The 27,512-nt window shown below is 49.6% G+C and overlaps 2 protein-coding genes and 1 long non-coding RNA gene across 3 annotated transcripts in view; 1 reads left to right on the top strand and 2 right to left on the bottom strand.

Annotated features, from left to right (window-relative positions):
* The window catches only part of PADI2 (peptidyl arginine deiminase 2), a 40,928-nt gene extending 36,585 nt beyond the window's left edge, over nucleotides 1-4,343 (bottom strand). Inside the window, exon 1 of the mRNA XM_080921912.1 lies at nucleotides 4,177-4,343. Coding sequence (XP_080778038.1) covers nucleotides 4,177-4,268 — 92 coding nt within the window. The 5' untranslated portion in view covers nucleotides 4,269-4,343. The remainder of the gene's footprint in view (nucleotides 1-4,176) is intronic.
* LOC308424754 lies at nucleotides 3,811-22,257 on the top strand. The gene is made up of 3 exons (XR_013975139.1): nucleotides 3,811-3,881; nucleotides 4,183-4,327; nucleotides 21,227-22,257. It is a non-coding gene; the product is annotated as an uncharacterized lncRNA (long non-coding RNA).
* LOC308423822 (nuclear distribution protein nudE homolog 1-like) lies at nucleotides 18,907-20,170 on the bottom strand. Its single transcript, XM_080920595.1, is given in 2 exon segments — nucleotides 18,907-19,202; nucleotides 19,204-20,170. Coding segments are annotated over 2 exon segments (1,038 nt in total). The 5' UTR covers nucleotides 20,080-20,170; the 3' UTR covers nucleotides 18,907-19,040.
* Nucleotides 22,258-27,512: the final 5,255 nt, after the last annotated feature.

The following is a 27,512-nucleotide window of genomic DNA, read 5'->3' as shown; positions in this document are numbered from 1 at the left end:
GCCCCATAGCCCATAATGATCCTGTAAGGGGCGGAGCAGGGAGGAGCCATTCCCAAAACAGGTTGGGAAGACAGGTTGGGAGAGCAGTTGACCGTCTGGGCTCTGCTCCTCCACCACTCCTCAGCTGTGTGGTCTGACTTTAGGTCTCTCAAGGATGAAAGGGATGATGAGAAAACAGCACCCTTCTCATGAAGGAGGTATGAGGGCGGAGTATATGCAAATTACCACGTGCATACGAAATGAGCATGTAAAAATTGGGGAGGCTGCTGGGTGTTCAATACATGTTAAGGAGCGCTATTAATAATAACAAGCGCTCTCTCTTTCTCACGTGTGTGTGTGTGTGTGTGTGTGTGTTCTTGCGTGCGTGTGTATGCAGATGCATGTGCTTGTCCGTCCGTGTTCACAGGCCAGAGGAGGACGTTGAGTGTATTCTCTATCACTCTACCTTATTCTCTCTCTCTCTTCCCCCCTCCTCCTCTCCCTCCCCTTCTCCCTCCCCCCTCCCTTTCTCAGACGGTCTCACTATGTAGTAGCCCTGGCTGTCCTGAAACTCCCTGCGTAGATCAGGTGAACCTGGGACTCAGAGATCCACCCGCATCTGCCATCCAAGTGCTGGGATCAAAGGCATGAGTCGGGGTCTCTCGCTGATCTTGGAGCTGGGGCGTAATTAGCTCCGGTGAGCCTCCTGCCTCTGCTCCCCAGCACTGGTACCATAGTGGTTTTCTGTGGACTGTCGGCAATTTGAACTTAGGTCCCACCCACTGAGCCATCTCTCAGTGAGCTCTTTAAAAGCCAAAACAAAGCAAGACAAATAATAAATGGTCTCTTTCTACTGTTCCAACAGCTTCGAAGTTCTTCAAAGCAACCTCCACTCTCCACTCGAGACACCGGTGGGGATTGGCGTCGGACTAACAGGCAGTTCCTGCCAGGGCCTCAAGGTCTGGAGGAAAGAGGTTCACCCTCAGCTTTGGATGGTGGAGTGGGGCTTGCTCATTCACCGTTGTGACTTGAAAACATGAGGGGTCCCCACTCTCCTTCCTATATATAACGGGGTGCACTGCACACAGGCCTTGCTCTGTGGCGTCTACTCAGAGGCTCAGGGGTGACAGCATCCCTTGGAGTCCTGAGCCAGAGCTTGTGTCTCAGCTAGGGAGGACTTGATGAAAAGTGGGGTTGAGTGGGGGTGGTAATGTTTCAGAGGGCAGGGCACTCCCATCTAGGGTGGAGGGTGGCCAAGGGTCACATAAGGTGGGGTGGAAGGGGAAGACTGAGCTCTGAGCTATCTAAGTCCTGATTGTCACCAGGTAAATGGCTTCCTCTTTCTGAGTCTTCTTTTCTTGGTCTGCAGACCAGGATGCTCAGAAAGCATCTTCCAGGTCTCATCCGGAACAAAGAGGGGCGGTGTATCCCTTCCTAGTGTTAAGTGGTCACTGATCCCTTCTGGTCCTTTCTGCTCGAGGGAAGGCTTGTCCCTGCAAGATGCTAGACATGTCCTGTCGGAGAAGGTTCCTTTCTGCCCGACACAAGAGCTCAGCTGTGACTTTCTTTCCCTGTGACAACTAATATGGCCCGGCAGTTTTGGTCGCCAGGTTGCGTGTGAGAGTGTGTGTAAGCTGAGACAGGAATTCATGGCGATACACTGTATAGAACAGTCCCTTCAGCAAAGAATTACCCAGAGAGACAGTGGGTTTCTGGTCCAGACACGTGCTGTCCAGGACAGTGGCCATCAGCATAGGTGACCGTGGGACCCTTGCAGAGCAGCCGGTAGCTCACTCCAGATAAACTTTAAGGATCTCAAAGTGTCAACAGGGGAAAGACTTTCTTCAGCTTTCTCATAAACTGTCGACAACTTCGATCACATATTCCAACAACAGCAGTTTGGATATGTTGGGCTTAAGAAACTAAAGCCTGAATATTAATTTCATCTCTCTCTGACTTTGGGTGTGTTTGGTGTGTGTACATGCATTGGTGTGCATGTGTGTGTGTGTGTGTGTGTGTGTGTGTGTGAGTGTGTGTGAAGGCCAGAGGATGATCTTGGGTGTTCTGTGCTTAAACTCTCTGCCAGGGACTCTCACGGATCCCTGGAACTGAGCACGTCACTGGAAGACCCCACAGAGCACAGAGTTCAGAACACACAGCCACACCCAGCCTTTTACATGGGACCTGAGGATTCCAACTGAGATCCCCATGCTTACAAAACAACACATTTACCCTCACAGCCATTCCCCAATGCTCACTTTTCTTTTGGTTGTTTTGAGACAGGGTCTTATCAGGTATCCCTGTCCGGTCTGATCAGGCTGGGCTCAAACTCACAGAGATCCATCCCTGCCTCTGCCTCTCAAGTGCTGGGTTCAAGGCGGGCACCGCTACACCCAGCTGCCGGTACTAACTACGATAAGTAACTTTTATTAGGGTTTCTTGGAGGTGGGGTGGGAGACAAGGCCTCTCTGGGTAGCTGTCCTGGAACTCACTATGTAGACCAGACGAACCTTGAACATACAGCGATCCTCCTGCCTCCACCTCCATCCCAGTGCTGGGATTATGGGCCCTGTTTGTCCTCTTTGGGACATGCATGTGTTGGGGGCAGATGGAGACAGGGTCATGCTGTGTAGCCCAAGCTGAGGTGGAACTCACTATGTAATCTAAACGAGTCTTCCGGCTTGTGGTCCTCTGGCCTCAGCTTCTGGTGGGTAGGGATCTGGGTGTGAGGATACAGGAGTGTACCACCAACCCTGGTTAACTTGTTTTATTGTAAAGGTAGACTACTATGACATTTACAACAACAACAACAACAACAACCGTGGCCTGCATTCAGCTTCCTTGGTGTTGGGGAACTCTCGATACTGTGAACTGTGAGTTCTAGCTGAGGCTGGTGTCTACAGAGCATCAAGAATGGACGCCTGCCCGCTTCCCTTCACTGGGCTGGGCCTCTCTCTGCTAAGGTGGGGCAAGGACAAGGACTTAGGCATAGACCCCTTGGTTCCTTAGCCCCCAGCTGAGTCAGCATGTCAGCCTTTCAGACAGTCCCCACAGTTCCCGGCACGCAGGCAGCGACAGCTGTGGTTTAGGGACCTGAGCGCCCTGGATCCTGGCTTACCCGTTGCCAGTACCCAATTCAGAGATGGGCACCCTCCCAGGCCACTGGCGCCTAGAGCATACTCCAGCCCTATGTAACAATCCTTAGGGCCCATCCGGCCCTGCTTTGGGGTCTATATGAAGGACCGCTGAAGTTCAGGCCCAGGTGAAGTGGAGGCTAGGAACAGGGAGGGCCCCATCTCAGGCTTTGGGAACAAGGCAGATAGAGGATGTACTGGGGCCCAGGTTATCAGCACAGGGTCTTGCCTCAGAATCCCGCATGCCCCTCCCTCCAGCACGAAGCCCTCCTACCCTCCTGAGGGAGAACACTTAGAGTGCTCAGAGCAGAGGGCAGCCCCAGTGTGACCTCTCACACTGCTCACACCATTCCTTCCCCACCCCTTTCTGAGGACCCACACTATACCCTACCCGTTTCATTTGGGGTGTGTGACACAGCACCCTTCCTTCACCCTGCTGTCACAGGTACCCTAACCCCCATCCAGTGTGTGGACAGAGAAGATGGGGAGGAACAGGTCCTGGCTCCCAGGGCCGCACTGGGTGGAAAGTGACCCCTCTCTGGTCTCAGGGTGAAGTCAGGAAAGGCATTTGGGACACAGCTCACAGCCAGTGCCTGGGGACAGGCAACCACTAGCAACCCCCCAGAGGGTGAAATCGGATAAGTACCAGGCCAGATTCCACGTGGGCAGCTCCCCTTTGGGCAAGCCAGTCCCTAGAACAACCCAGGGTGCTTCTGCCTGCAGGGGGTAGGACATCCGCCGGTGGAGGAGACTGGGCTGGGGTGAAAGGTGAGCCAAGAAGGAGTGGGGGGAGTGAAAGGGGTTTGTGTTGAGGTCACCCAGGAGAGGGGTTGGAGAGACCAGGCATGGAAAGGTTTAGAGAGCAGTCTCAGAGAGGGGGCTGTGACAGGGGCTATGACTGGATGTCTTAGAGGGGCCTCATGATTGCACGGAGTTGGAGCCTGGGCCATCTCTGAATTTCTGAGGATCTCGAATTGAAGAACAACCAGGATTCTGGAGCCAGGTTCAGGGAACCCAGGGGTTGTGAGGGTGGGTGAGAGGGTGACTCGCTGTCTCGGCTCACCTGTAGACATCGGTCCAGAGCTGCGTGCCCAGCACGTACACCGCCTCCACGCGGCTCCCGTACTGCAGCCGCACGGTCCGCTCCCGCAGCATCTTTCCCCGCAGAGGTGGCTGCAGTACGCGCTGTTCCCAGGAATGAGCACCTGCTACAGGTGAGCCCTCCGCTGCGCCTGCGCCTCGCAGCCTCTTAGCCAGCAGCCTTAAGCTGCAGCCGGGGGCGTGGCGTGGGCGGGGCTGTCCGCCGGACTCCTCTGGGAGTGGATCTGCAAGCCCGTCCGTCAAACCCGGCCCCGCCCTTCAATCGCCTCTGCCCGCTAGTTGTCGATTGCTGCTTTCCATGTTTGGCTTGTTAATTGTTTTCAATAAATTCCCCTTTCTGGACCCCTCTCCCCTCCAGTTCGGAGGGACAGAAAATGCGAGCAGGAGCAGCCGAAGGGACAGGGTGGGAGTGAGTGGGTAGCAACCAAAGTCAATCTGGGGCCAGAGGATGCTTCTCAGAAGAAACTTTTGAGACTTCTTAAAGATCTTGCCAACACCAGGGGGTGGAAGGGAGCCTCCTGAACACCTTCGGGAAGATGGAACCCCCCCACAGTAGATCCACATCGGCTCTATGGGAAATATATGGGAAACCGGGAGTGGGGGTGAAGTCGGGGGAACGGTGCCCCTGGCAGGGATCAGAATGCTAAGCCCAGTCGTGAGAGCAAGGGCACGAACCTGGAATGGGGTTATCTGGGAGTGCATTTTTCTGGCCGCCCCAGACAACCGTGAGCAGACTGAGCTGGAGCCAGGAGTGAAGACCTCGGATGGGGCGTGAGAGGGCTGGAGAGGAGAGGACTGATCTGAGCGGTGTTTATGGATGGAGATTTGGGTGGCTCCCGGGGGGCTGACGGGGTAGAGGATTAGGGCTCCAGCCTGCGATACCAAAAGGCGTGCCAAGGTAGAGAGGTCAGTGTATGGTCCTGGAAGTCCAAGGTGCATCGTGACATCTAGTGGCGGGGCTGGGGTCCGAACCACCCTGAGCCCCGTCCACAGCAGGTCCTTTCTCTCTGAACTCAAGTCTGGTGTTAGGCAGTAAACGGCAGCGTTTGAGAAAGTGGCTTTTTCGTCATGGGGATGGCAACTGGAGGGTGGGTGAAGGAATGCATATTGGAGAGGGAGGGAGACCCGGCAAAGGGCGCACTGAATTAAAACGGTTGCTCATAGGTATGCCCAAGCACGCCCAGCCAGCCCCGACTCCATCCTTCTCCAGATGCCCAAATTTGGAGATGGTAAGGACCCCAGCTGTTCCTGAGTATCAGGGATCTAGGAGGAATGTGGGTGGAGAAGCGAGAAGGCTAGAATCCCAGCCAGAGGGGTCATTGTGTCCTGAAAGGCTTGGGGTTCAGATCCTGCTGGGAGAAGCTGTTAACTTCTGATTGGTCCCTGGGAGCGCGTTCTCCAATCAGGAGGCTGTATGTGAGAAAGATTCAAGGTGGCGCTAGACTGGGAACCCGTCCCCTGCAGAGGCGGACTTGGGTCTGAGTACCCCTCTGCACGCCAGCAACACCTCCAACAGGGGCAGAACAGTCTTGTATGTCACCCACTCCTATCGAGTAACCGGGGTCCCGTGTGGAACAAGGACAAGTCTTTCCTCTCAACCAAATGAGTCCCAACAGAACCACGGTTGTGTTATCAGGCAAAGGCTGTGGTTATCCCTCTAGGCAGAAATGATGGCGTGCGCTTATTACTTATGTGGTTTCTGTGCCCCACACTGCCACCCAAGCGACACTTCCCAAAGCATTAGAATGAAATGTTTTATCTTCCCAGGAACCCTGCCACTTTAGAGGTGGCGCGAGCACAGAGAGGGTGAAGAATCAGCTCCTGACAGTGGTAGTGCAGGAACCTGGGTGGGGGATCTGTGGATGAGGGTGGCTCGCCCTGCCTCTAAGAAGCTCATAGGTTATTTCTCAGCATAATGGAAGATACGAAACGACATTAAATGAGACAATATTCAGAAAATGCTGGTAGAGTCTGGTCCTCGACTCAGGATACAAAGCCCCTCCCCTTATGTAACCTGCCCCTCTCTTGGCACCCACACTCAGGCCTCTGACCTGGTTCCGGCTCACTCCATTGGGCCCGGTGCCTGGCTTCATGGGATAGGAGCTTTCAGACTCCAAGGGTTTAAAATAGCTGAAGTGGTCACAGCTGTTGGTGGATTGAGGGCCGGAGGTCTCGCACATTACGGCTGCTCCTGCTGCTCTCGCGGAGGCTAGAAAATCCACATGGCATCTCTCAGTGCCTTTTGGAGGGTGCCAGCGAAGGCCGGGCTCAGATCGGGTCAGTTCCCAGCACTCACAATCCTGGACTCCTCTTCCTCCAATACAAAGCTTGTCAAACGTGGGACCAGAGAGAGCCTGAGCCTAGAGGGGCCTCCTCTGCCAGAGGCTCGGCTCTGTTGTGATGTTGCTCTAGGCCTGGCTTTGGGGAACCTGCCTGGGAGGTGACTTAAAACATCTATGAGCCTTTTTTTGAAGTGGGCAGTTCACCAAGGGTATCATACAGGCAAGATGTTTATTTGTTTATTTATCTATTTATTTAATGTATATGAGTACATCATCACTGTCTTCAGACACACCAGAAGAGGGCATCAAGAGGGCATCGGATCCCATTACAGATGGTTGTGAACCACCATGTGGCTGTTGGGATTTGAACTCAGGACCTCTGAAGAGCAGTCAGTGCTCTTAAACACTGAGCCATCTCTCCAGCCCATTTGTTTGTTTGTTTTTTAAGTGCTTGGTTACTGGGGAAAATGTTTTAAAAACATGACCATCCAAGACCTAGCAGCAAAGATCAATGTGAGCATCTTTTTTTTCCCCCCAGTAGCTCCTTCCCTTCCAGGTGTGTGCACATGTGCCCTCTGTGTGTGTGTGTGTGTGGATGTTAGAGGTCAACATCAGGATCCCTTGTACCTTAAGTTATATTTCACATGGTATTTTTTGAGTGTTTTGACTGCATGTGTGTCTGTGTACTATGTATGTACCTGGCATCCTAGGAGGCCAGAAGACATCAGATCCCCTGGGACTGAATCATAGACAGATATGAGCCACCATGTGAGTGCCGGTCCTTTTAACCACTAAGTTGAATGATCTCTGTGTCCCCAGCCTTTCCATCTGATTATTTTTTGAGGCAGGATCTCTCCCAGAACCAGGAACTCAACATTTTAGCAAGACAATGCGGGGAGCACAGCCACCCACCCTATTCATCTGGGTAAAGGGAGCACTTTGCCATGGTCTGAGTCTCATCTTCTGGGACCTGCCAGAGGCAACAGACATGCCACAAAACTCCAAGGCTATGCTAGGAACGGCTTTGATATTTTCCCGCATTGAGGGTTTGGTGGACTCAGGTCATACCTGACTCTGGCCCTCACTGTCTGGGGCCCCCTCTGTTTTTCCCTCTATAAAGGACAGCGCTTGTAGCACCCAGCCTGCGTGACAGCAGATGATTAAAATGACAGGTGGAACACACCCCAGCCCCTCTGGCTCCTAGTTACGATCTCTGCAGGCAGACACTGACCTGGAGATTTCTCCAAAGGGGCTTCTCACTGGGCTATTTTCATAGATACTCAAAATGCCCTCAGTGTGAGGGACGGCCTGGCTCTGCCTTGTGATTTGGACTCTATCTGAAGGTCATGGGAAGTCATGGGAAGCTCTGGAACCTGATGATGGCATGACCTCACTTGAGGAGACGCCCTGTGGGGACAGGAATCCTGGCAGGTTAGAGACCAGAGTAGACTTGAGACACAGGTGGGCGCTTTTCCCACTGTGGCTGTGCCAGGGACCGACAGGCCTGGACTTGCCTCAGTCCCTAACATCTGCCCTTTCCCCAAAGGAGTACCGTTTCTTCTCTTCTCCCTGTGGATGGGTAACTGGTCCACTAGTGAAAGAGGGACCGTGGGGGACAGTATTGGTAAGGACGATGATGGTGGTGATGATGAAGAAGATGATGATGATGACGATTAAGGTGATGGTGACAACTGCACACCACTTGGTGGAATGAGTCAAAATCCACAGTTCACCAGGGGTCCACCCCTAGAAGATTCTTACGGAAATGATCCTGCGAAGGCGGGAAGAGGTGATGGCCACGAGGTGGCACCAGATCCCCATCCTAGAGGCACAGGGAACCAGTGTCCCGTGGTGAGGTGGTGACTAAGCCTCCTGCAGCTGTCCAACCTCTTGCTCCCTAGGGCTTGTTGGGGTTCAGGGTTTCCTTTTGTGTAAGGTCAGGTCAGTGCGGGGTGAGACCTGCTTTCTGGTCAGAGGACCGGAGAACCCAAGTGAGGGACCCGGTGAGCCGGCGCCATCACACAGCACTTTGGGCAGTCGAGGCAGGTCCTGTAGGACCATTTATCTTTAATGTGTTTCTCAATAGCCCCGTGAGTCTGGGTTATTGATTCATTGTTTTAAAATTATATGTTTTAATTTGTTTTTAGATGATGTGTTTGAGTGTGTCTACGTGTCCATGGAGGCGGAGGCCTCAGTGTCATCTGATGTCAGCTGACACAGAGGTGAGAGGTTATGCTTCAGGTGACAGTGGTCACATGGACCAGTTGGATGAGCTTACAGAGGCAGAGCTTACAGTGGAGATGAAAGAACTTTCTGGAGCAATTCCTAGAGACTTTGAGTGAATGCCGTGGATTTTGCCCCCCCCCGCCCCCGCACTACTTCCTCCTCCCATCCCCCATCCCCCGCCAGCAGCAGGAGGCTCTGGGAACACAAGGGGCTCTGCCTAAGCCCATAAGAGGACAGTGGAAGGACTTCCGGGAAGCAGGAAAATAACCAGGATTCCTTCCGTGGGGACAGGGGAGCAGAGTTTAATTAATATCAAGCAGGACTCAGCCCAGCCCAGAATCTCAAAGTCAAAAAAGACCGTATTTTGAAGCCCCAGGCCAACTATGCTTTCCTGAGCCTCAGTTTCCCCATTGATAGAGGTGAATGGTGAAAGTTCTGTACCTAATGGCTACAAGAATGGAGTGGACGCACAAACAGGACCGAGTGCAGTTCGCGCAGGCGCAGTGCAGCCTGGTCCTTTGGGTCACAGGGCACGGCCCTCTCTGAGCCAGCAGGAAGGTGGGAGTGGGTGACTTTAACTCCCATAGACAGCTGCTGTTCCGTGGACTTTAGGGGTGCAGGTTTGCTCCCTTGAGGCTTTTGTGATGAAAATAGATGGTCGGTTTCCTTTGGCTTTCAAAATAAATAGTTTATCAAAGCCACATTATTGTGTTTTATCAAAAAGAAAGACCCAGGAATATGTTTGGTAGAGGCGCAATATGGTGACTGGAAGGTGCTGCTTTTGCGGGGTCCATGCTAGGCATCCCTTCCCCCTGAGGTGCCAGTCACATGAGACAGGTATAATATAGAATAGAGTTTATTAGGGTATGGGAGGGGGAGTTGGGAAGGGGAAGAGAGAGAGAGAGAGAGAGAGAGAGAGAGAGAGAGAGAGAGAGAGAGAGAGAGGGAGGGAGAGAGGGAGAGAGAGAGAGAGAGAGAGAGAGAGAGAGAGAGAGAGAGAGAGAGAGAGGATAAGGAAGAAGAGGTGGAGGAGGGAGAGGAGGAGGAGGAGGAGAGGCCGGCCATGAACAGGTGAAGAGGGAGGAGGGGAATGGGGAGAGAAGGGGCAAAGAGGGAAGAGGGTAAGAGAGTGAGGAGGGGGCAAGTAGCCCCTTTTATAGTGAGTTAGGCATATCTGGCTGTTGTCAGATAACTGTGGGGTGGAGCCTAGAAAAATGCTAACACACATTAACATCCTCGCCAATAGCCTTTAATGTAGTGGTTCTCAACCTGTGGGTCAAATATTGTATATATTTGTATAACTACATTATGATTTATAACAGCACCAAAATTTAATTATCAAGTAGCAACAAAGTAATTTTTAAAAGATTTTTTTAAAAATTTAATGTATGAGTATCTGCAGGCCAGAAGAGGGCATCCGATCCCATTACAGATGGTTGTAAGAGATTCCCAGGATCCAGAGGAGAAAACAGGCTCTGAGAGGAGGTGTAAGGACAGCCAGCCAGCGAGCAGCCGGCCGTGGTTTCAGACCCAGGTCCCCTTGACTCTTGTGTTATTCTTTCAGGTTCAAGGCTGGACCTTGACGTAGACCAGGCTGAGGTTTATCAGCACAGCACCAAGCTAACAGTGAGCACTCACCAGACACACCGCACTTCCCCTACATGCTTCCTTGACTTTCTCCCAGAGCACAGAACCTAAGCACTTAGTGGCCTGTACGGTTGACACCCCACCCCAATGAAGTCTAAGGGGGAAACTATGGGCAGCTCTCACTACACACAGCAGGATCACCCAGTCCTCTTTTGGATCCCTTCCCAACTGCACATGGTCCTTTCTCCCTGGGCTCAGGTTCAGTTCTCTCTTCCACTGACCCTGCACGTGATATGGAGACCATGTGCCTGATAAACAGCAATATGGAAGTGTGAGCTGAATAAACCCTTTTCTCCCCAACTTGCTTTTCGGTCATGATGTTTTGTGCAGGAATAGAAACCCTGACTAAGACACACTGTCTTGAAACAAAACAAAAACAACAAACAAACCAAAAGCTAATACAAGATGGGAACATTTTCTTTGAGGGTATGCTGAGCCCCTTCTCACACTGAGGTTCCTCATCTTAACAGCCCCAGGGTCCAAGTTCTGGCATCTCTTCTAGTCTGAGATTCCCCCATCTCTGTAGGTCTGGGGCACTATGATGTGGCGATTCTGTGATGAAGTTCAGGAATAAGCCAGTGCCTAGGTGAGGAAGGTAGGTCCAGGCCTCTGGGCATAGCCTGTGGCCTTCCCACTCAGGCATCGTTTCTTGGGAATCCAGTTATGAACAGATGGCTGTTGGGCTGCTCTGGGAGAAAAAAGGCCAGGATGGCTTCAGCTGGGGTGGGGTCTGGGTGTTCTGGGCCAGGGCAGGATTGGTAAGGGAAAGAGACAACAGTCGGGTACCCACATGAGCTGCTGCTGAACATGTGAGGGACAGAGGATTAAGTGACAACAATCAGGTGGGAGGTGGGTTGCCACACAGACGATGCTTCAACCTTACAAAGAGAGCTGGGCACAGGGCTTATAACTTCTCAGAGGGTTGAGACAGGAGGATTGCTGTGGAGTGTGAGGCCAGCCTGGAATGCACTGTGAGTTTCAAGCCAGCCCGGGCTCTATTGATTTCTAGACTACCCTGAGCTACGGAGTGAGATGTGTCTCAACAGTCCTATTCCTGATAAGAGATAATTTGGCATGTGCTCCCGTGGGGGTGAAACTTTGGCATCATGCTAAGAGAAATAAGTCTGACACAAAAGAGAAATGCCTTCTGGTTCTGCTTCTGCATGGCAAATGGCCAGATGTATAGACCATGGTCTGGACCTGTAACTACAGGGCTTGCCTTCCATGCCTGATGCCCTGGTTTCAAGCTGCAGCCTACACTGTAGCATGCTATAGGTATAGGCAGGGGTTCAGAAGTTCAAGATTAGCCTGGGATACAGGAGACCTTGCCTCAAAAAACAACAAAAATGTGAGATTAACAGATATCAAAGAAATCTGCTTCTTCCTCCTCTTCCTCTTCTTCTTCCTGTTCGTCTTCCTCCTTCTCCTCCTCTTGGGTTTCTCTGTGTAGCCTTGGCTGTCCTGGAACTTGCTCTGTAGACCAGGCTGACCTTGAACTCAGAGATCTGTCTGCTTCTGCCTCCAGAGCGGTGGGATCAAAGGCATGCGCCACCATGTCCAGCTGTGTTAAGAATAAAAATAGTTCTTGGACATCTGGAGGCAATGGTTACACACAAAGGGCCACCAAACTGTATCATCAGAAGCAGTTAAGATGGTGAAATGTACCCTATATGCAAGCACGTGTATGTGTATGCAAGCACGTGTAGGCATATGCAAGCACGTGTATGTGTATGCAAGCACGTGTAGGCATATGCAAGCACGTGTATGTGTATGCAAGCACGTGTAGGCATATGCAAGCATGTTTATGTGTATGTTCATTCATGTGTGTATACATTTTTCTTTTGTAAATTTTAATTAATTAATTTTACATCCCTACCACGGTTTTTCTTCCCTCCTTCCCTCCCAGTTTCTCCCTCATTTCCCCACCCAGAGTTGCAGTAAACGAGGCGCACCTTTTACTTTTGAGGATAGAAGAAGCAGCCCAGTAAGGGGGAAGGGTCCCATAGGTAGGAAATAGAGTCAGAGATAGCCCCTGCTCCTGCTTTTAGGAGCGCACATTAAGACCCATCTGCTCAACTGCTCCGTATGTGCAGAGGACCCAGGTCCATCCCGTGCATCCTCTCTGACTGGTAGTTCAGTCTCTATGGGTGCCTCTGAGGCCTGGTTAGTTGATGCTGTAGGTTTTCTTGTGCTGTCTTTGATCTCCCTGGCTCCTACAATTCTTCCACCCTGCTTTTCTTAGACTTCCCCAAGCTTAGCCTAATGTTTGGCTGTGGGTCTCTGCACCTGTTTCCACCCATTGCTGGGGGAAGCCATGATATGTTATAATAGGACGATAGTTATGCTAGGCTCCTGTCTGCAAGTCTATTAGGGTGTCACTTACAGGGCCAGGGATGGGTTTCCCCTCACAGTATGGGTTTCAAGATAGACCACTTATTGGCTGTCTATGTCCTCAATTCTGCTCCATCCTTACCTCTACATATCTTGTAGGTTGGACAAGTGGTAGGCCAAGGTTTTGTGGCTGGTGTTCTAGTCCCTTCACTGAAGCCTTGACAGGAGATGGCTGGTTCAGGCTTCATATCCCCTATGATAGGAGTATGTACAAGGCTCACCCTCATAGACTGATTCCTGGGAGTTTCTATTGCCCTAGGTTTCTAGCTTTTCTTAGATATGACACCCCAGTTCCAGCCGTTGCTCCCAATATTCTCTCCCTCTGTCTTTTCTGCCACATGCTCCTTCCTGTTTCAATCCCTGCTCTCACACCCATCCAGTCCCCTGCCCCCATCCATCCAGGATTTTATTTCCCCTTGAAGTGATATTTACATGCCCTGCCCCTCCACCCCTACCTAGAGCCTTTCTTGTTACTTAGTTTCCTTCGGTCAGTGGTGTTGTGGTAAATAAAATGAAGACCACCCTATTGCCAGTAGGACCATATGGCACTGCTGGGCAGCCCCGGAGTACTCTCAGACTCCAGCTTCCTTTGACCCAGGCAATCTGCTCTGCACGCCCTGGTTGCTTTTGAGCTGGGTGGTCCATGACTGCCCCAACATGTTGTTTTCACTCACGTTCCCTTGCGGGGGGTTGCCAAGCCTTGTACACACACATCCTAATTCATTGGCAGGTTTTGTGCTTCCCACCACTACACCCTCTTTTGAACTCAATTAAGTCACCACATCAAAGAACACACCAAAATACTCTGATCCAATTGGTATGGTGTAATTTGCCCAGCTAGATAAGTAAGATCATTCTGTACAATTTCATCCCTTACAAAATATTCATAATAACCTTTATCTATATGGAGACGCACTGAGAGAAGCATCTACGTCTGCTTCCATGTTGTCCTTATAAAATTCCAGAGCTTTCTCCTTCTCTCCCGCCTTACCAAAACATTGTCTCCGCCCCACTCTCTACTGTCAAATCATGTATCACCTTGACATCAACCTACACAGTGTATTGTAACGTCATCTCTTACTTTATGGCCAACATCCACTTCTAAGTGAATCTATTCTGATGTCTTTCTTAGTTTGAATAACTTCACTCAAGAGGATCTTTTCCAGTTCCATTCATTTGCCTGAAAATTTCACAATGTCATTGTGTTTAGTAGCTAAGCAATAATCCATTGTGTAAATGTACCACATTTCTCCCTCCTTTCTTCAGTTGAGGGGCACCTAGGTTGTCTCCAGGTCCTGAGATTTTTGGGGCCTTTAAGGTACTGAGAAGAAGGTATATTTTTTTGTGTTCTGTAGCTATCTGGTAGGTCTATTTGAGTCATAACATTGGTTAGTTCCATTGTTTCTTTGCTTAGTTTCTGTCTTGATGACCTGTCCATTGATGAGAGTGGGGTGTTGAAGTCTCACACTACTAATGTGTGATTTATGCTTTAGTAATGTTGCGTTACAAATGTGGATGTCCTTGCATTTGGAACATAGATATTCAGAATTGAGATGCCAATTTGGTGGATGTTTTCCTTTGATGTATATAAAATGTCCTTCCCCATCTCTTTTGATTAAGTTTGGTTCAACATCCGTTTTGTTAGATATCAGAATGGCTACACCAGCTTGCTTCTCTGGTCCAATTGCTTGGAACTGTTTTTCCAGACTTTTGCTCTGAGGTAATATTTATCTTTGATATTGAGGTGTGTTTCTTGCATGCAGCAGAATGACAGATCCTGTTTTTATATCCGTTCTGTTAACTTGTGTCTTTTTATTGGGGAATTGAGTCCATTGATGTTGAGAAATATTTACAACCAATGATTGTTAATTCCTGTTATTTTAATGTTGGTAGTTGATGTGTGTGTGTGCATGTGTGTGTGTGTGTGTTTCCCTTCTTTTGTTTTTTTTTCTGCTGTGAAATTATTTATTTCCTGGGTTTTCTTCTGTGTAGTTAACCTCCTCAGGTTGAAGTTTTGCTTCTAGTATCTTCTGTAGAGCTGGATTTATGGCCAGATATTGTTTAAATTTGGTTTTGCCTAGAATATCTTGTTTTCTCCATCTATGGTAATTTAGAGTTTTGCTGGATATAGTAGTCTCAGCTGACATCTGACGTCTCTGTAAAGCCATCTGCCCAGGATTTTCTGGAATTTGGAGACTCTGTTCAAAAGTCAGGTGTAATTCTGATAGGTCTGCCTTTATACTTTACTTGGCCATTTTACTTTGCAACTTTTAATAATCTTTCTTTGTTCTGTACATTTAGTGTTTTGATTATTATTGGTGAGAGATGGGGGATTTTCTTTTCTGGTCCAATCTATTTGGTGTTCTATAAGCTTCTTGTGCATTCATAGTCATCTCTTTTTTAGGTTAGGGAAAGTTTCTTCTATGATTTTGTTGAAAATATTTTCTGGGCCTTTGAGATCTCTTTTTTCTAATCCTATTATTCTTTTTTAAAAATTATTTATTTATTTATTTATTTATTTATTTATTTATTTATTTATTTAATGTATACAAGTATATTGCAGCTGTCTTCAGACACACCAGATCCCATTACAGATGGTTGTGACCCACCAGTGTGGTTGTTGGGATTTGAACTCAGGACCTCTGGAAGAGCAGTCAGTGCTCTTAACCACTGAGACATCTCTCCAGCCCCTAATCCAATTATTTTTAAGTTTGGTCTTTTCATAGTGTCCCAGATTTCTTGGATATTTGTGTCAGAAACTTTTTATATTTAACATTTTTTTGATTGATATGTCAATTTCTTCTGCTGTATCTTCCGTCCCCTGTATTCTGTTGGTGTTGCTTATGTGTGTAATTCCCATTCTCTTTCCTGTGTTTTCCATCTCTGTGACTCCCTCAGCTTGTGTTTTCTTTATTGCTTCTATTTTCAGCTCTTGAACGGTTTTATTCATTTCTGTTACCTGTTCGGTTGTATTTTTCCTGTATATCGTTAAAGAATTTATTTATTTCCTCTTTAAAGGACTTTATCACCTTCATAAGATTGGGCTTATGGTGATTTTCTTGTGCTTCAGCTGTGTTGGGGTGCTCAGGACGTGCTGTAGCAGGCTAGATGGACTCCGGGGGTGCCATGTTGCCCCGTCTGTTGGCAACATTGCTGTCATACTGGACTCTAGTCAGCTGGATTTTGGGTTATTACAGGTTTAGGTGCTGATTTTTGAGTTTATACATGGTTGTTCCCCCCACCCTGGTTTCTGATTCCTCTCTGGTCTTCTGGTATGAGTAGCCTGGGTTGTTGATGACCAGTGAGTCGGTGGTGTATCCACTGGAGTTTCTGTGGTCACAAGACCTCTGGGATTTGGGTGCTTACATTGTTTCTTTGGTCACTCAAACCAGCGTGGTCTCCAGGAAATCAGAGCTCATCTGTCAAAGTTCTGGCCTGGAAAATAGAGCCCAGGGCTTGGATTGCAGTGCATGGCTGTTGGGTGGATTTTAAGAGGAGTTGTCATAGAGCATAGAGCACAGGGAGGGCTCTTATTTGGGTTTCCTGATGCTGATGGCATCTGGAAAAACAGGTAGAGTTGTGGGGGTCAGTTTACAGCTATTGGGTGTGTTTTAAGGGGAGTCAGTGGGCATCAGGCATATGGTGGGGTCATTGTGTTTGTGCCCGTGTGTAAAATGTGTGTGTAGGCTGGAAGTTGGCCAGTGCTCTCAGCCTTAATTTTGGAGGACTCGTTGGAGCTCACTGATTTGTTTAGACTGTCTGGCCAGCTAGTCCTGTGTGCTTCTCCTGTGTTGAAGGTGTACTTCTGTCCTGTCCCTGGCTTTATGTGGGGAGAGAACCCAGGTTACCAGAGTTGATGCTCTTACATACCTTGTTGGCCCCAGCCTTAGTTTTTAAGACAGGGTCTCTCACTGGTACTAGGAATTTACCTAATTATACTAGATTAGCACAGTGTCTTAGTTTGGGTTTTAGTGATGTGAACAAACACCATGACCAAGGCAACTCTTATAAGGACAACACTGAATTGGGGCTGGCTTAAAGGTTCAGAGGTTCAGTCTATTATCGTCAAGGCAAGAGTATGGTAGCATCCAGGCAGGCATGGTGCAGGAGGAGCTGAGAGTTCTACATCTTCATCTGAAGGCTGGTAGTGGAAGTCTCACTTCCAGGCAGCTAGGATGAGGGTCTTAAACCCACGCCTACAGTGACACACATACTCCAACAAGGCCACACCCACTCCAAGAGGAACACACTTTCAATATCGATACACCTTGGGCCAAGCATATGCAAACCATCACACCCAGGGAGCCTTGGGGACCCTCCAGTCTCCACGTCCCCAGTGCTGGAAATCACAAATGCTTGCTACAGTGCTCAGCTTTTTGTGTGGGTGCTTGCAATCCAGACTCAGGTTCTCATGGTTTGGTGCCAGGCACTTTACCAACTGAACTATGTCTCTAGCCCCATTTGTTTGTTTTCAAGACAGCATCTCACTGTGAAGCTCAGGTTAGCTGGGAATTCTCAGTCTTCTGCCTGGTCCTCTGGGATGTCCTGGTAGGTACCACAGCATCCAGCCAACTCCACTGTTTCCATAGCAGATAATACTGAGATGCTGTGATCCCAACTCTCCCTCCCAACTACCCCTCAGAGGAAAATGTCAGCATGGGGCTGGAGTGCTGGCTCAGCAGTTTAGAGCACTGTCTGCTCTTGCAGAGGACCTGGGTTTGATTCCCAGCAACCCCATGACAGCTCACAAGCATGTGCAAGTCCAGTTCCAGAGATTCCAACACCCTTACACAGACATACTTGTAGGCAAAACACCAACGCACATAAAAATAAATAAACCTTTGAAAACCAATTAATTATAAAAAGACAAATGCAAGGCACAGTGGACCGACAGCCGTCAAACAAAGGTTTAAAGATTCAGCGGTGGGTGCGGCTGGAGAGATGGCTCAGTGGTTAAGAGCACTGACTGCTCTTCCAGAGGTTCTGAGTTCTGCATCTCAGTGTCTTAACTAGACACTTCATGGTTTGTGTGTGTGTGTGTGTGTGTGTGTGTGTGTGTGTGTGTGTGTGTGTGTGTGTGTGAGAGAGAGAGAGAGAGAGAGAGAGAGAGAGAGAGAGAGAGAGAGAGAGAGAATGTGCATGCAGGTGCCTGTGGGAGGCTAGTAGTTAGCTCTCTGAAACTGGAGTTACAGGCAGTTGTGAGCTGCTCAACTTGGGTGCTGGGAACCGAGCTAAAGTCCTTTGGGAAAACAGGGAACACTTTTTTTTTTTTTTTTTGAGCAGGCATTTCTTTTGATTTTATTTCTTATAAAAAAATAAAGTCCATCTTTCCCCAGATTATTATGTCTAAAAAGAACAAATAGCCAAGCAGCTTAAAATTACCTTGTGAATGTCAGTAGCACAGGGCAGTTCTAGGTCTGACTCTAGGCCAGTTTCGCCCCATGGACTAGAGAACAAGTTAGTAGCCAAGTGAAGGGTGAAGCTCTGGCATTAGTTACGCTTTTCTCATTGTGGATCGAAGCTTGAGGCAGTGTCACACCCCAGAGAGGAGCCGGTGCTGGTGGTTCCACCTTCCAAGGGAGTGGAGCATCCGCTGGTCACCTCCATCTCATGCTTTAGTCGCCTTGGCTGCTCTATGGTGTCCGGATGAAATTCTGCTCTTAGGGATGGTGTAACAAAGGCCAGCGCAATGCAAGCTGTCCAGGGTCACCCCAGCATCAGCGCAGGGGACTCAGGAAAGACAGGAGCCAGGGTTTATCGATAGGATAGCCTCCCACTGATCTAAGAGTCAGACAGTGTTTAAGTGTCAAAGGCACATGACCTTAGTTTAATATGGCCTTTTGCTTCTGGAATCTCCCAGTCCTAGATACAATTTAATCGTATTGTAAAAGCACCAGGAGAATGTTCCAGAAGACAGCTTCAGCTCAAAGTAGGCTGCAGAGAGCTCCTGAGCTGGGCTTTAGTCCTGCTTTGAAGATTATGCATATTCAAAACACCCCTGAAGGCCATTAAAACTCTAGGTAGCCAATGACATCATACCTTAGAGCTGCCTGGTGTGTGTATGTGTTGGGGGAGGGGTGTTCACTTCAATTCTAGGGACTGGCCACATTATAGGGATAATGTCAAGTCCCCAGCCAACAGCCTTAGTCAATTTAGGCAGCATAGCACAAAGTGAATGCTGGTGATGCTGGCTCTTATTTCTCAAACTACCTTGAAAATATAAGGACTAAAAGCCAACTCTAAGTAAGGAAGACAGGTGAAGGTGCAGTTCCCACTGGTCCTAAAGCAAAAGCTTGACCACACCCTGGGTGGATGGCAGCGCTGGTGATGAGAGTGGAGAGGCCGGTTTCCCAAACTCCAAGCGTTTTCCTGACCCTTTATCTCCCATACTGGTGCTGCCTGGCCTTCTGTCAACACCATCTCTGGTTTTGGTTCCTCGCCCTGAGGCTGGCTGGCCCGCTTGTCCGGCTTGGGGATTGATCACACATGAAATTCCTGCATGATGCTAGTTTGGACTCCAGGGCCCCAACTTTCCGAAGTAGGTCTCCAACGATGTTTAGGGCTGATATCCGGGCTGCAGGCGTGAGTGGGGTCCCACTACCGGAACCGTCCAGACCACGTCTGAACACTCCTGGTGTATTCAAACCAGAGCTAGGTCCTCGGTGAGCTATCGGAGTAGATGGTACAGAGCCCGTGGCCTGTACAGCCATGTCTGTCCTTTGGGCTTCCCCCGGGCCTGCCATGGGTGTCCGGGGCTTGTCTTGCTTCTGCTGCACAGCCAGTTCCTGCCGCAGATCTCGGGCTTCATCCTTCAGCCTCTGCACAGATTCCAGAAGATTCTCCTTCTCATCCAGCTCACTCTCCAGGAAGGCGTTTCTTTCGATGGCTTGATTCAAACGCTGCTCAAAGTCTTCCAGGGACATGACTGTGGCTCGTTTTGCTCTTTCCAGGTCATCATTGGCTTGTTCCAGTTCCCGGATGTATTTCTGCAGTTGGTCTTTAATGGCTTTTGTCTGAGCCAGGTCATCCTCCAAGGCTGAGATCTGCCGATAACCCTCTGAATGCTGCATTTCAAACTTCTCCTTCACAGACTCCAGCTCCATTCGAAGGCGGTTATTCTCTGACAACAGGTCCCGGTTCCTGGTTTCAATTTGCTGCAACTGAGTCTCCAATTCAGCTTCGTATTCCCGGCTTCCTTCCTGGAACTCTCGGAGTTCCTCCTGTGTATTCTCTGCCCTCTGCTTGTAGGTCATGGCCAGGTCTCTCCAATAATTTGTTTCTTCCTCCTCTGACCCAAACGTCTTTCCAGAGTCCTCCATGGTAAAATGGGCAAGAGCTCACTCTTCCTGTGGCATGATGTCCCACCCAGGTGGCGACGATCCCAGCGAGGCGCGGGCCAGCAGGCCTTTCTTGCCGACCCGCCCAGGGAACACTTTTGACCACAGCACTGTGGTCACTTTTTTTTTTTTTTTCTTTTTGGGACACTTTCTGTAGTCCAGGCTTGACGTTTCGATCTACTTGCCGGTGCTGGTCTTACTGTTGTGTGCCACTGTTGTGTGACTTAAAAAACTTTGTATGAAGGCAGGTCTCTGTGTCTTCATTGTCACATCCATACCAGCAGAGAGTTAAATGCTGGCACAGCTATGGCCCGTCACTGACCTTATGTTTCTGAGTACTCATCCTTCCTCCTCTGCCTGGAGGCAGTCTAGAACTGTGTCAGAGGTTGTCTCGCTGCTGACTGGTTGTAAGAAAGATCTGGTGGCCAGTAGCTAGGGCTGAACTTCCAGACGCAGAGAGGGATGCCAAGAAAAGAAGAGACCCAGATGGTTTGGGAGCAGAGAGAGAGGAGAACAGATAAACAGAGAGGTATAGAGTTAGCCTCGTGGTACATCATAGGCTGGAATAATCAGGTCCGTTCAAATGACAGCCGGAAGACTGTCCCCAGCAAAAGGCCTAAGCTTTAAACTATATAGAAGAGTCTACGTCCTTGTTTAGACAGCTGGCGTGTTTGTTTAAAGCCCACACTATATGCCACCACACCTTCCGGAAGTTTCCTTTTTTCTTTACAGTCCTGGGAATACACCCAGGGCTTTGTGCACGCCGGGAAGTGTTCTTCCTGGCTTCACACATCTCTTCTTGAAAAGCCAGTTTCAGAGAGTCCTTGGGTGGATTCTAGAGGCTTCTCCTGAAACACAGCTTAAGCCCTTTGTTGTCTTTTAATAAGTGATTCGCTTTCATGTGCACGGGTGTTTTGCCTGCACGTGTGTCTCTGTGAAGGTATCAGATCCCCTTGAGTGACAGATGGGTGTGAGCCGCCATGTGGGTTCTGGGAATTGAACTTGGGTCCTCTGGAAGAGCAGCCAAGCTCCTGACTGCTGAGCTGAGCCATCTCTCCAGCGCCAAGTGTGTTGCTATTTTAAGAATTTATGTTCAGATGTCTCTGGCCCATTTTTCCCCCATCCACAGATGCTGCCAGAACACTAGAGGCTCCTGTGTATGTACCGTTGGTACTGCATCAGGTTCTAGAAGAAGAAGAGGAGAAGGAGGAGAAGAGGAAGTGGAGATGGGAAAAAGAGGAGAAGGAAGAGGAGGGAAAAAAGAAATTGTGACCCTCCCCAAAAGGATGTTGTCATAGGGAAAAATAAACCGTCTCCCCTGTGTGACCCTCCTGACATTAGAAGTGAGAGGGATTGAGGACAAAAAAGACCATTTGCACCAGAATGACCTGGGGGGGGAGGGAGGCACCTTCCAGGACAGCCACGAGCAATCCACCAAGGCTCATCCTGTCATCTGGGCCTTGAAAGACAAGGTCACGAAATTGTCCAGCTACAAAGGAAAGGAAGAAATGCTGTGATTTGGATGTTGCGCGGGACCCAGGCTTCTCTTCTGCTCACAGTGAGACTACGCAAAGAACTGTGGAAACCTCAGCTGTGTGGCTGAGATAGTGTGTCCGTGTGTCCATGTGTCCATGTTAATTTCCTCTGGTTTCACAACAGATTTCTTCCTGATGGAGGAGGTCATGCCTGTAACTTACTAGCAGGTAGCCTGGGTTAATATACAGGAGATACAAACATAAATGTCTTAGTCAGTTTTTACTACTGTGATAAAAACACCGTGACCAAGGCAACTTCTAGAAGGGTTTATTTGGGGCTTTCAGAGGGTGAGCCCATGACCATCATGACAGGGAACATGGCAGTAGGCAGGCAGGCATGGCACTGGAGCTGTAACCCAGAGATCACATTGCCAGTCACAGCTACGAGGCAGCAAGGAAAGGGGAGGATGTGGGGGTCTGGAAATGACTAACAAGGCCACACCTCCCAGTCCTTCCCAAACAGTTCCACTAACTGGAGACTAAGTATTCAAACATGAGCCTATGGGGACCATTCTCAATCAAACCACTATAATAAATACATGTGATTTTTTAAAAAAACATGCTGTATGTACAAATGTAGGCATAAATATAGACAGAGTAGAAAAAGAAAGGTGGAGGAAGAACAAAAGAGATGGAAGATGGAGAGAGAAAAATGTAAAAGGGGAGGGGGAGGGGAGGGGGAAGGGAAGGAGGAGAAGAAGAATGTTTTTGTTAGAATCTGGGAAACCTGGAGAGGTGAGTGAAGGTAACTGGGAAGTTGTATAATTCTTGCACTTTGGGGTACGCCTGAAACTACATCAATAAAACTTTATGACAAAGTATAGAATTGATCGTCCTAAGCATCACTATTTTGTAGAGGGAGCTAGGAGTTGAACCCAGAGCCTCTTGCCTGCAAGAATAGATCTGTATCATGGAGCCATGCACTGTGTCACTGAGCTGTGACCACCAAGGTCTGTCCCACTGAGCAACAAACCAAGCTCACTTCCACCGAGTTCCCCCAGAATCTACTGTGCACTGAGCCACACCCTCAGGGTCTGGGTTGCGTCTGTTTCTCCTTTTGTGTAGGCAGGGATGTGCGGCTGGCCGGATGTTCTGGAACTTCCTCTGGTTATAGACTCCAGGGAGGGAAGGCTGGCTGTGCCCTGTGAGGAAGCTGATGAAAGACAGTGCTTCAAGGAAAAGGGAGAGCCACCTTCCAGAGCCCAAAGAGGGCACATGAGGACAGAGGAGGGACCACACGCGATCCAGGGCAGGCAGCTCATAGCAGATGCTGCTGTGGGAGCCATTTGAAGTGGGTGGGGCAGCTGATTCGGGAGGAGACTGAGAAGACAGAGACCTCACAATTCCGTCAGGGAGTTTACAGAGAAACTGGGCAGGAGTCAGGTGTGTGTGTGTATGTGTGTGTGTGTGTGTGTGTGTGTGTGTGTGTGTGTGTGCTTCCGTGAGTCTGTATGTCTGTCTGTGTCTGTATGAGTCTGTATGTCTGTGTGTGTGTGTGTGTCTCTCTCTCTCTGTGTGTGTGTGCCTGTGTGAGTCTGAATGTCTGTGTGTGTGTGCTTATGTGAGTCTGTATGTCTGAGTGTGTCTCTTTGTATGTGTCTGTGTATATACACACTCTGTGTGCATCTGTATGTTTCTGTGTGTCTCTCTCTGTGTGTGTGTGTGTAGGCATCTGTATGTGTGTGTGTATGTGTGTCTGTGGGCATCTATCTATATGTCTGTGTGTGGGGGAATCTATATGTCTCTGTGTGTGTCTCTCTCTGTGTGTATGTGTGTGTGCCTGTGTGAGTCTGTATGTCTGAGTGTATCTCTTTGTATGTGTCTCTGTGGGGGGCATCTCTCTGTAAGTGTGTGTCTATTTGTTTGTGTTTCTCTCTGTGTGTGTATGTGAGTCTCTGAGCATCTATTTGTATGTCTGTGGGGGGCATCTGTATGTCTGTCTGTGTGTGTGTGCCTGTATGAGTCTGTATGTCTGTATGTGTCTCTCTGTGTGTCTGTTTATTGTCTATCTGTCTCTGTGTCTCTGTGTGTGTGCATGTGAGGACGTTTCAGAAAAGAAACTGGTGATGCCTGGGAGAGCAGGCACAAGTGTCACGTTTTCCTTAGGTGCCCGTAAACTGTCCTATGGCGACAATCTATGGAAACGCCAGGCACCCCGCCAGCTCCAGTCACAGGATTACGCCTCCCTGCCCCGTACCTGCCGCAGTGCTCACTGCACTAGCAAAAGCAAAAAGCCCACAAACAGGTCCCCACTTCCACTAGACCTCACAGCTTTAGATAACTGAACTACTATGCACAGGCCTCAGTTTCCCCACCTGCTCAATGCAGACCATCAAAGGGACCAACCATCAGTGAGGGTTCTGTGAGAGAATTTCTGGAGGGTAGCCATCTAGGCCTGGAAAATTCCTTCCCAGAAGCCACATGGCAGGATCCAGAGGGACTTTGGGTTGACCATTTGAGGAACGTGTGCACATGTGTGTGTTCACATGCATGCACGCGTGTGTGTGTGCACGCACACACACACACACACACACACACACACACACACTCTTGGCATCTGGTGAGCAGAGACCAGGGACAGTGATCAGTGTGCTAGGACGTACAGAAATAGCCCCCAACCCTCGGAGCAATCCTAGTGGGCTCAGAGCTCTGGGTAATGGTGCACAGCAGTAACCACAGCACTTAGGAGGCTGAGGTAGGAGGATCACGAGATTAAGGCTAGGCTGAGCTCATCACAGAATTATATCTTAAAAGAAAAAAGAGAGAGAGAGGAGGAGGAGGGAGGGAAGGAGGGAGGGAGAGAGGCAGAGATAGAGACAGAGAAGGAAAGTGTGTGGGTGTATTACGGGCATGGACCAGGGATGGAAAGTATCAGTTCAATGATATAAATGTAGCATCAGGATCACAGTACCAGAGCCCTCCTTAGAGACAGAGCCCAGAGCTGAGTTCAGATCTCAGCCTCAGGTAGACGGAGTACCAGCTAGTCTCCTGGGGAGACAGCCAGAAGTTAAGAACTCCCACTACTCTTCTACAGGATTTGAGCTCAGTTCCCAGCACCCAGTTCTGCTGGTACACAAGCCCCACAACTCCAGCTCCAGGGCATCCGTCGCCCTCTTCTGGAAGCCCTGGGCACTGCACCCATAAAGTGTGCAAACACCTATACACATCATTTAAAAAACCAAAAAGTTAAAAAACTGAAAAGTGAATCCCGTTAACACCAAGGGCTATAGAGCCTTCTATAAATTCCAGAATGTTCTATTCATCACTTTTAAGTCCTTAGACCGCATGCTTTTCTTTTTTACCAGTTCACTGTGGGTTTCTGAGTTATCCCCTCCAAGAGCCAGATTCATTTATTTGACACTCAGTGAATGCTGTGATCCAAGCACAAGCCTAAACTGTAAGACTTAAGATTGGCCCCTAGAACATTCCTTTAGTCTCTAGCAGAAGAGGGAAAGCAGTCAGCCGGTCAGTTCTCCAGGGCTTCCGGAAGTTCCTTGGTTTTCCCCATGTGACCTGAAAATGATGTCATTCTTGCTGTGGCATAGTGTGGGTTGGGGAGGGGATTCGTGTGGTGTGATCGAGACAAGCCATGTACACCTACCTGGCCTTGTAGCGACCGTGACGATCACCAGCGGCAGTCTGGGCGTGAGCTGGCAGGGGTACTTAGCAGAGATTAGGTGGCTCAGGGCTGGCTGTGAGGTTGGTAGTGACTAATGCTATTATTCGAGTCCAGGGCAGGGCTCTGAAGGAGAGATGGCTTCTACCACAGTGGTCCTCTGGGGAAAGCTGTGATTCTCTTCCCCAGCACGGCCCCACTCTGCCACGGTCGGTGCCAGCCATCCTTCATACAGACTCCGGTTCCCATCCCTTCCGTCCCAAGACCTGCACAGACTGAATTTTCCAAACCCCAGCTTACTCAACCCGGGTAAATCTCATTGTTCAGCATAACAGTTACGGGGCCAGAAGGGTAGAGCAACAGGGCACCTGCCTAGCCTTCGCAAAGCCCGGGGTTTGATTCCCCCAGCCCCACCAGGAAGCGTGAATAAGCAATGAGCATGCTCAGTAAAGCTCCTAAGGACCAGCATCCCGCATCCCCTCGCCTGGCTGGAGGTGCAGCCTCGGGAGCCCTGCAAGACCTGCAGAGCCAGACTGCCTCTTAACAAGATCCCCAAGGCCCAGGAGCACAGTGTAGGTGATGGAGTCCCAAGCGCCCAGCTTTGCCTTCTGACTCCTGTTGGGTTACTCTGGGTTATGCCAGGGTGTGGCTTCCTCCTCTGGAAAGTGGAGACTAGTGGTAAAGAGCAAATAAATATATGGGGGGGGGTGTGAGCTGATGATCTAATATAACCTAAAAATAGAAAAATACTATAAACAGTGTTTTGTTCAAATAGGAACTCCACAAATAACTCTGGGACCAAGGGGCCCTGGGTCACCCAGGTCTGCCTGCCCTGCTCAGCCTTCTTTCCTGGGAAGTAGGTCCCTGCCACTCTAGGGATCTGTTTCCCTCTCTTCTCCTCCCCAATTCCTGGTGGCCAAGCTGAATGCTAGGGCTTTTACTTGGTACCTGGAGTGGTCAGAGCAGACAGCAGTGTGTGGGTGGGTCTCAAGGAACTAATGTTGCCTTCCTGGAGTCCCCCGTGCCCTGGCTACCCTGAAACTCTGCAGGCCAGGCTGGCCTCGAACTCATGTAGATCCACCTGCCTCTGCCTCCTGAGGGCTGGGACTTAAAGCGTGAGCCACCACTGCCTGGCCCTTGGTAACTGTTTCATGGGATTGTCCACGTGTGCTTCATAACAGCTATGGAAAGTGCAGATCTCTCCCCAGAGAGACAGACAGACAGAGACAGAGAGAGACAGAGAGAGAGAGACAGACAGACAGAGACAGAGAGAGACAGAGAGAGAGAGACAGACAGACAGAGACAGAGAGAGACAGACAGAGACAGATTGAGACAGAGACAGAGAGAGACAGACAGAGACAGAGACAGAGAGACAGAGAGAGAGAGACAGACAGACAGAGACAGAGAGAGACAGACAGAGACAGATTGAGACAGAGACAGAGAGAGACAGACAGAGACAGAGAGACAGAGAGAGAGAGACAGACAGAGACAGAGAGAGACAGACTGAGACAGAGACAGACAGAGACAGAGACAGAGAGAGACAGACAGAGACAGAGAGAGACAGAGAGAGAGACAGACAGAGACAGACAGAGACAGAGAGAGACAGACTGAGACAGAGACAGAGAGAGACAGAGACAGAGACAGACAGAGACAGAGAGAGACAGACTGAGACAGAGACAAAGAGAGACAGACAGAGAGCGAGACAGACACACAGAGAGAGACAGACAGACAGACAGACAGCAGGCATTCCATCTCTAACACAGATGGCTCTGCAGTGGTTCTCATTCCGCTGGACAGAGCTGAGGCCACTCTCACTACCCGCATGGATTTCCACAGCTGAAGCACGTGGTACCCACTGAGCCACCCCTCGAAAGGCTCATTCAACTGCCCAGGCAGTTGTCCCCAGGGAATTCAAATTTCTCCTGGAAGTTTAGGAAAAGGCTGCAGGCTGAGATCCTTGCCCCCTAGGAGGAGATTCTACACCCTTGGACAATTTGTCAGACCACCTTACGGGACAGACAAGCTGACATAGGGCAGGTCATCTTGGTCACACCCGGGGCCGTGACTTTCACTGTGTATATCTGTCTATTTAAAGGATGCAGTCAGACGACCCCCACCACCACCACCGTGCACATGTGGGGGTCAGAGGTCATGCTTGCAGGACAGTTTTCTGTTATTAGGGTCCCAGAAAACAAACTCTGGTCGTCTGGGTTGGTGGCAAGGACCTTTACCTGCTGAGCCCCTTCTCTGGCCCCCTGTCTAGC

Source organism: Micromys minutus, assembly GCF_963924665.1.
Source record: "Micromys minutus genome assembly, chromosome: 9".
Classification (NCBI taxonomy): domain Eukaryota; kingdom Metazoa; phylum Chordata; class Mammalia; order Rodentia; family Muridae; genus Micromys; species Micromys minutus.
This window is presented reverse-complemented; position numbering and strand designations above follow the sequence as displayed.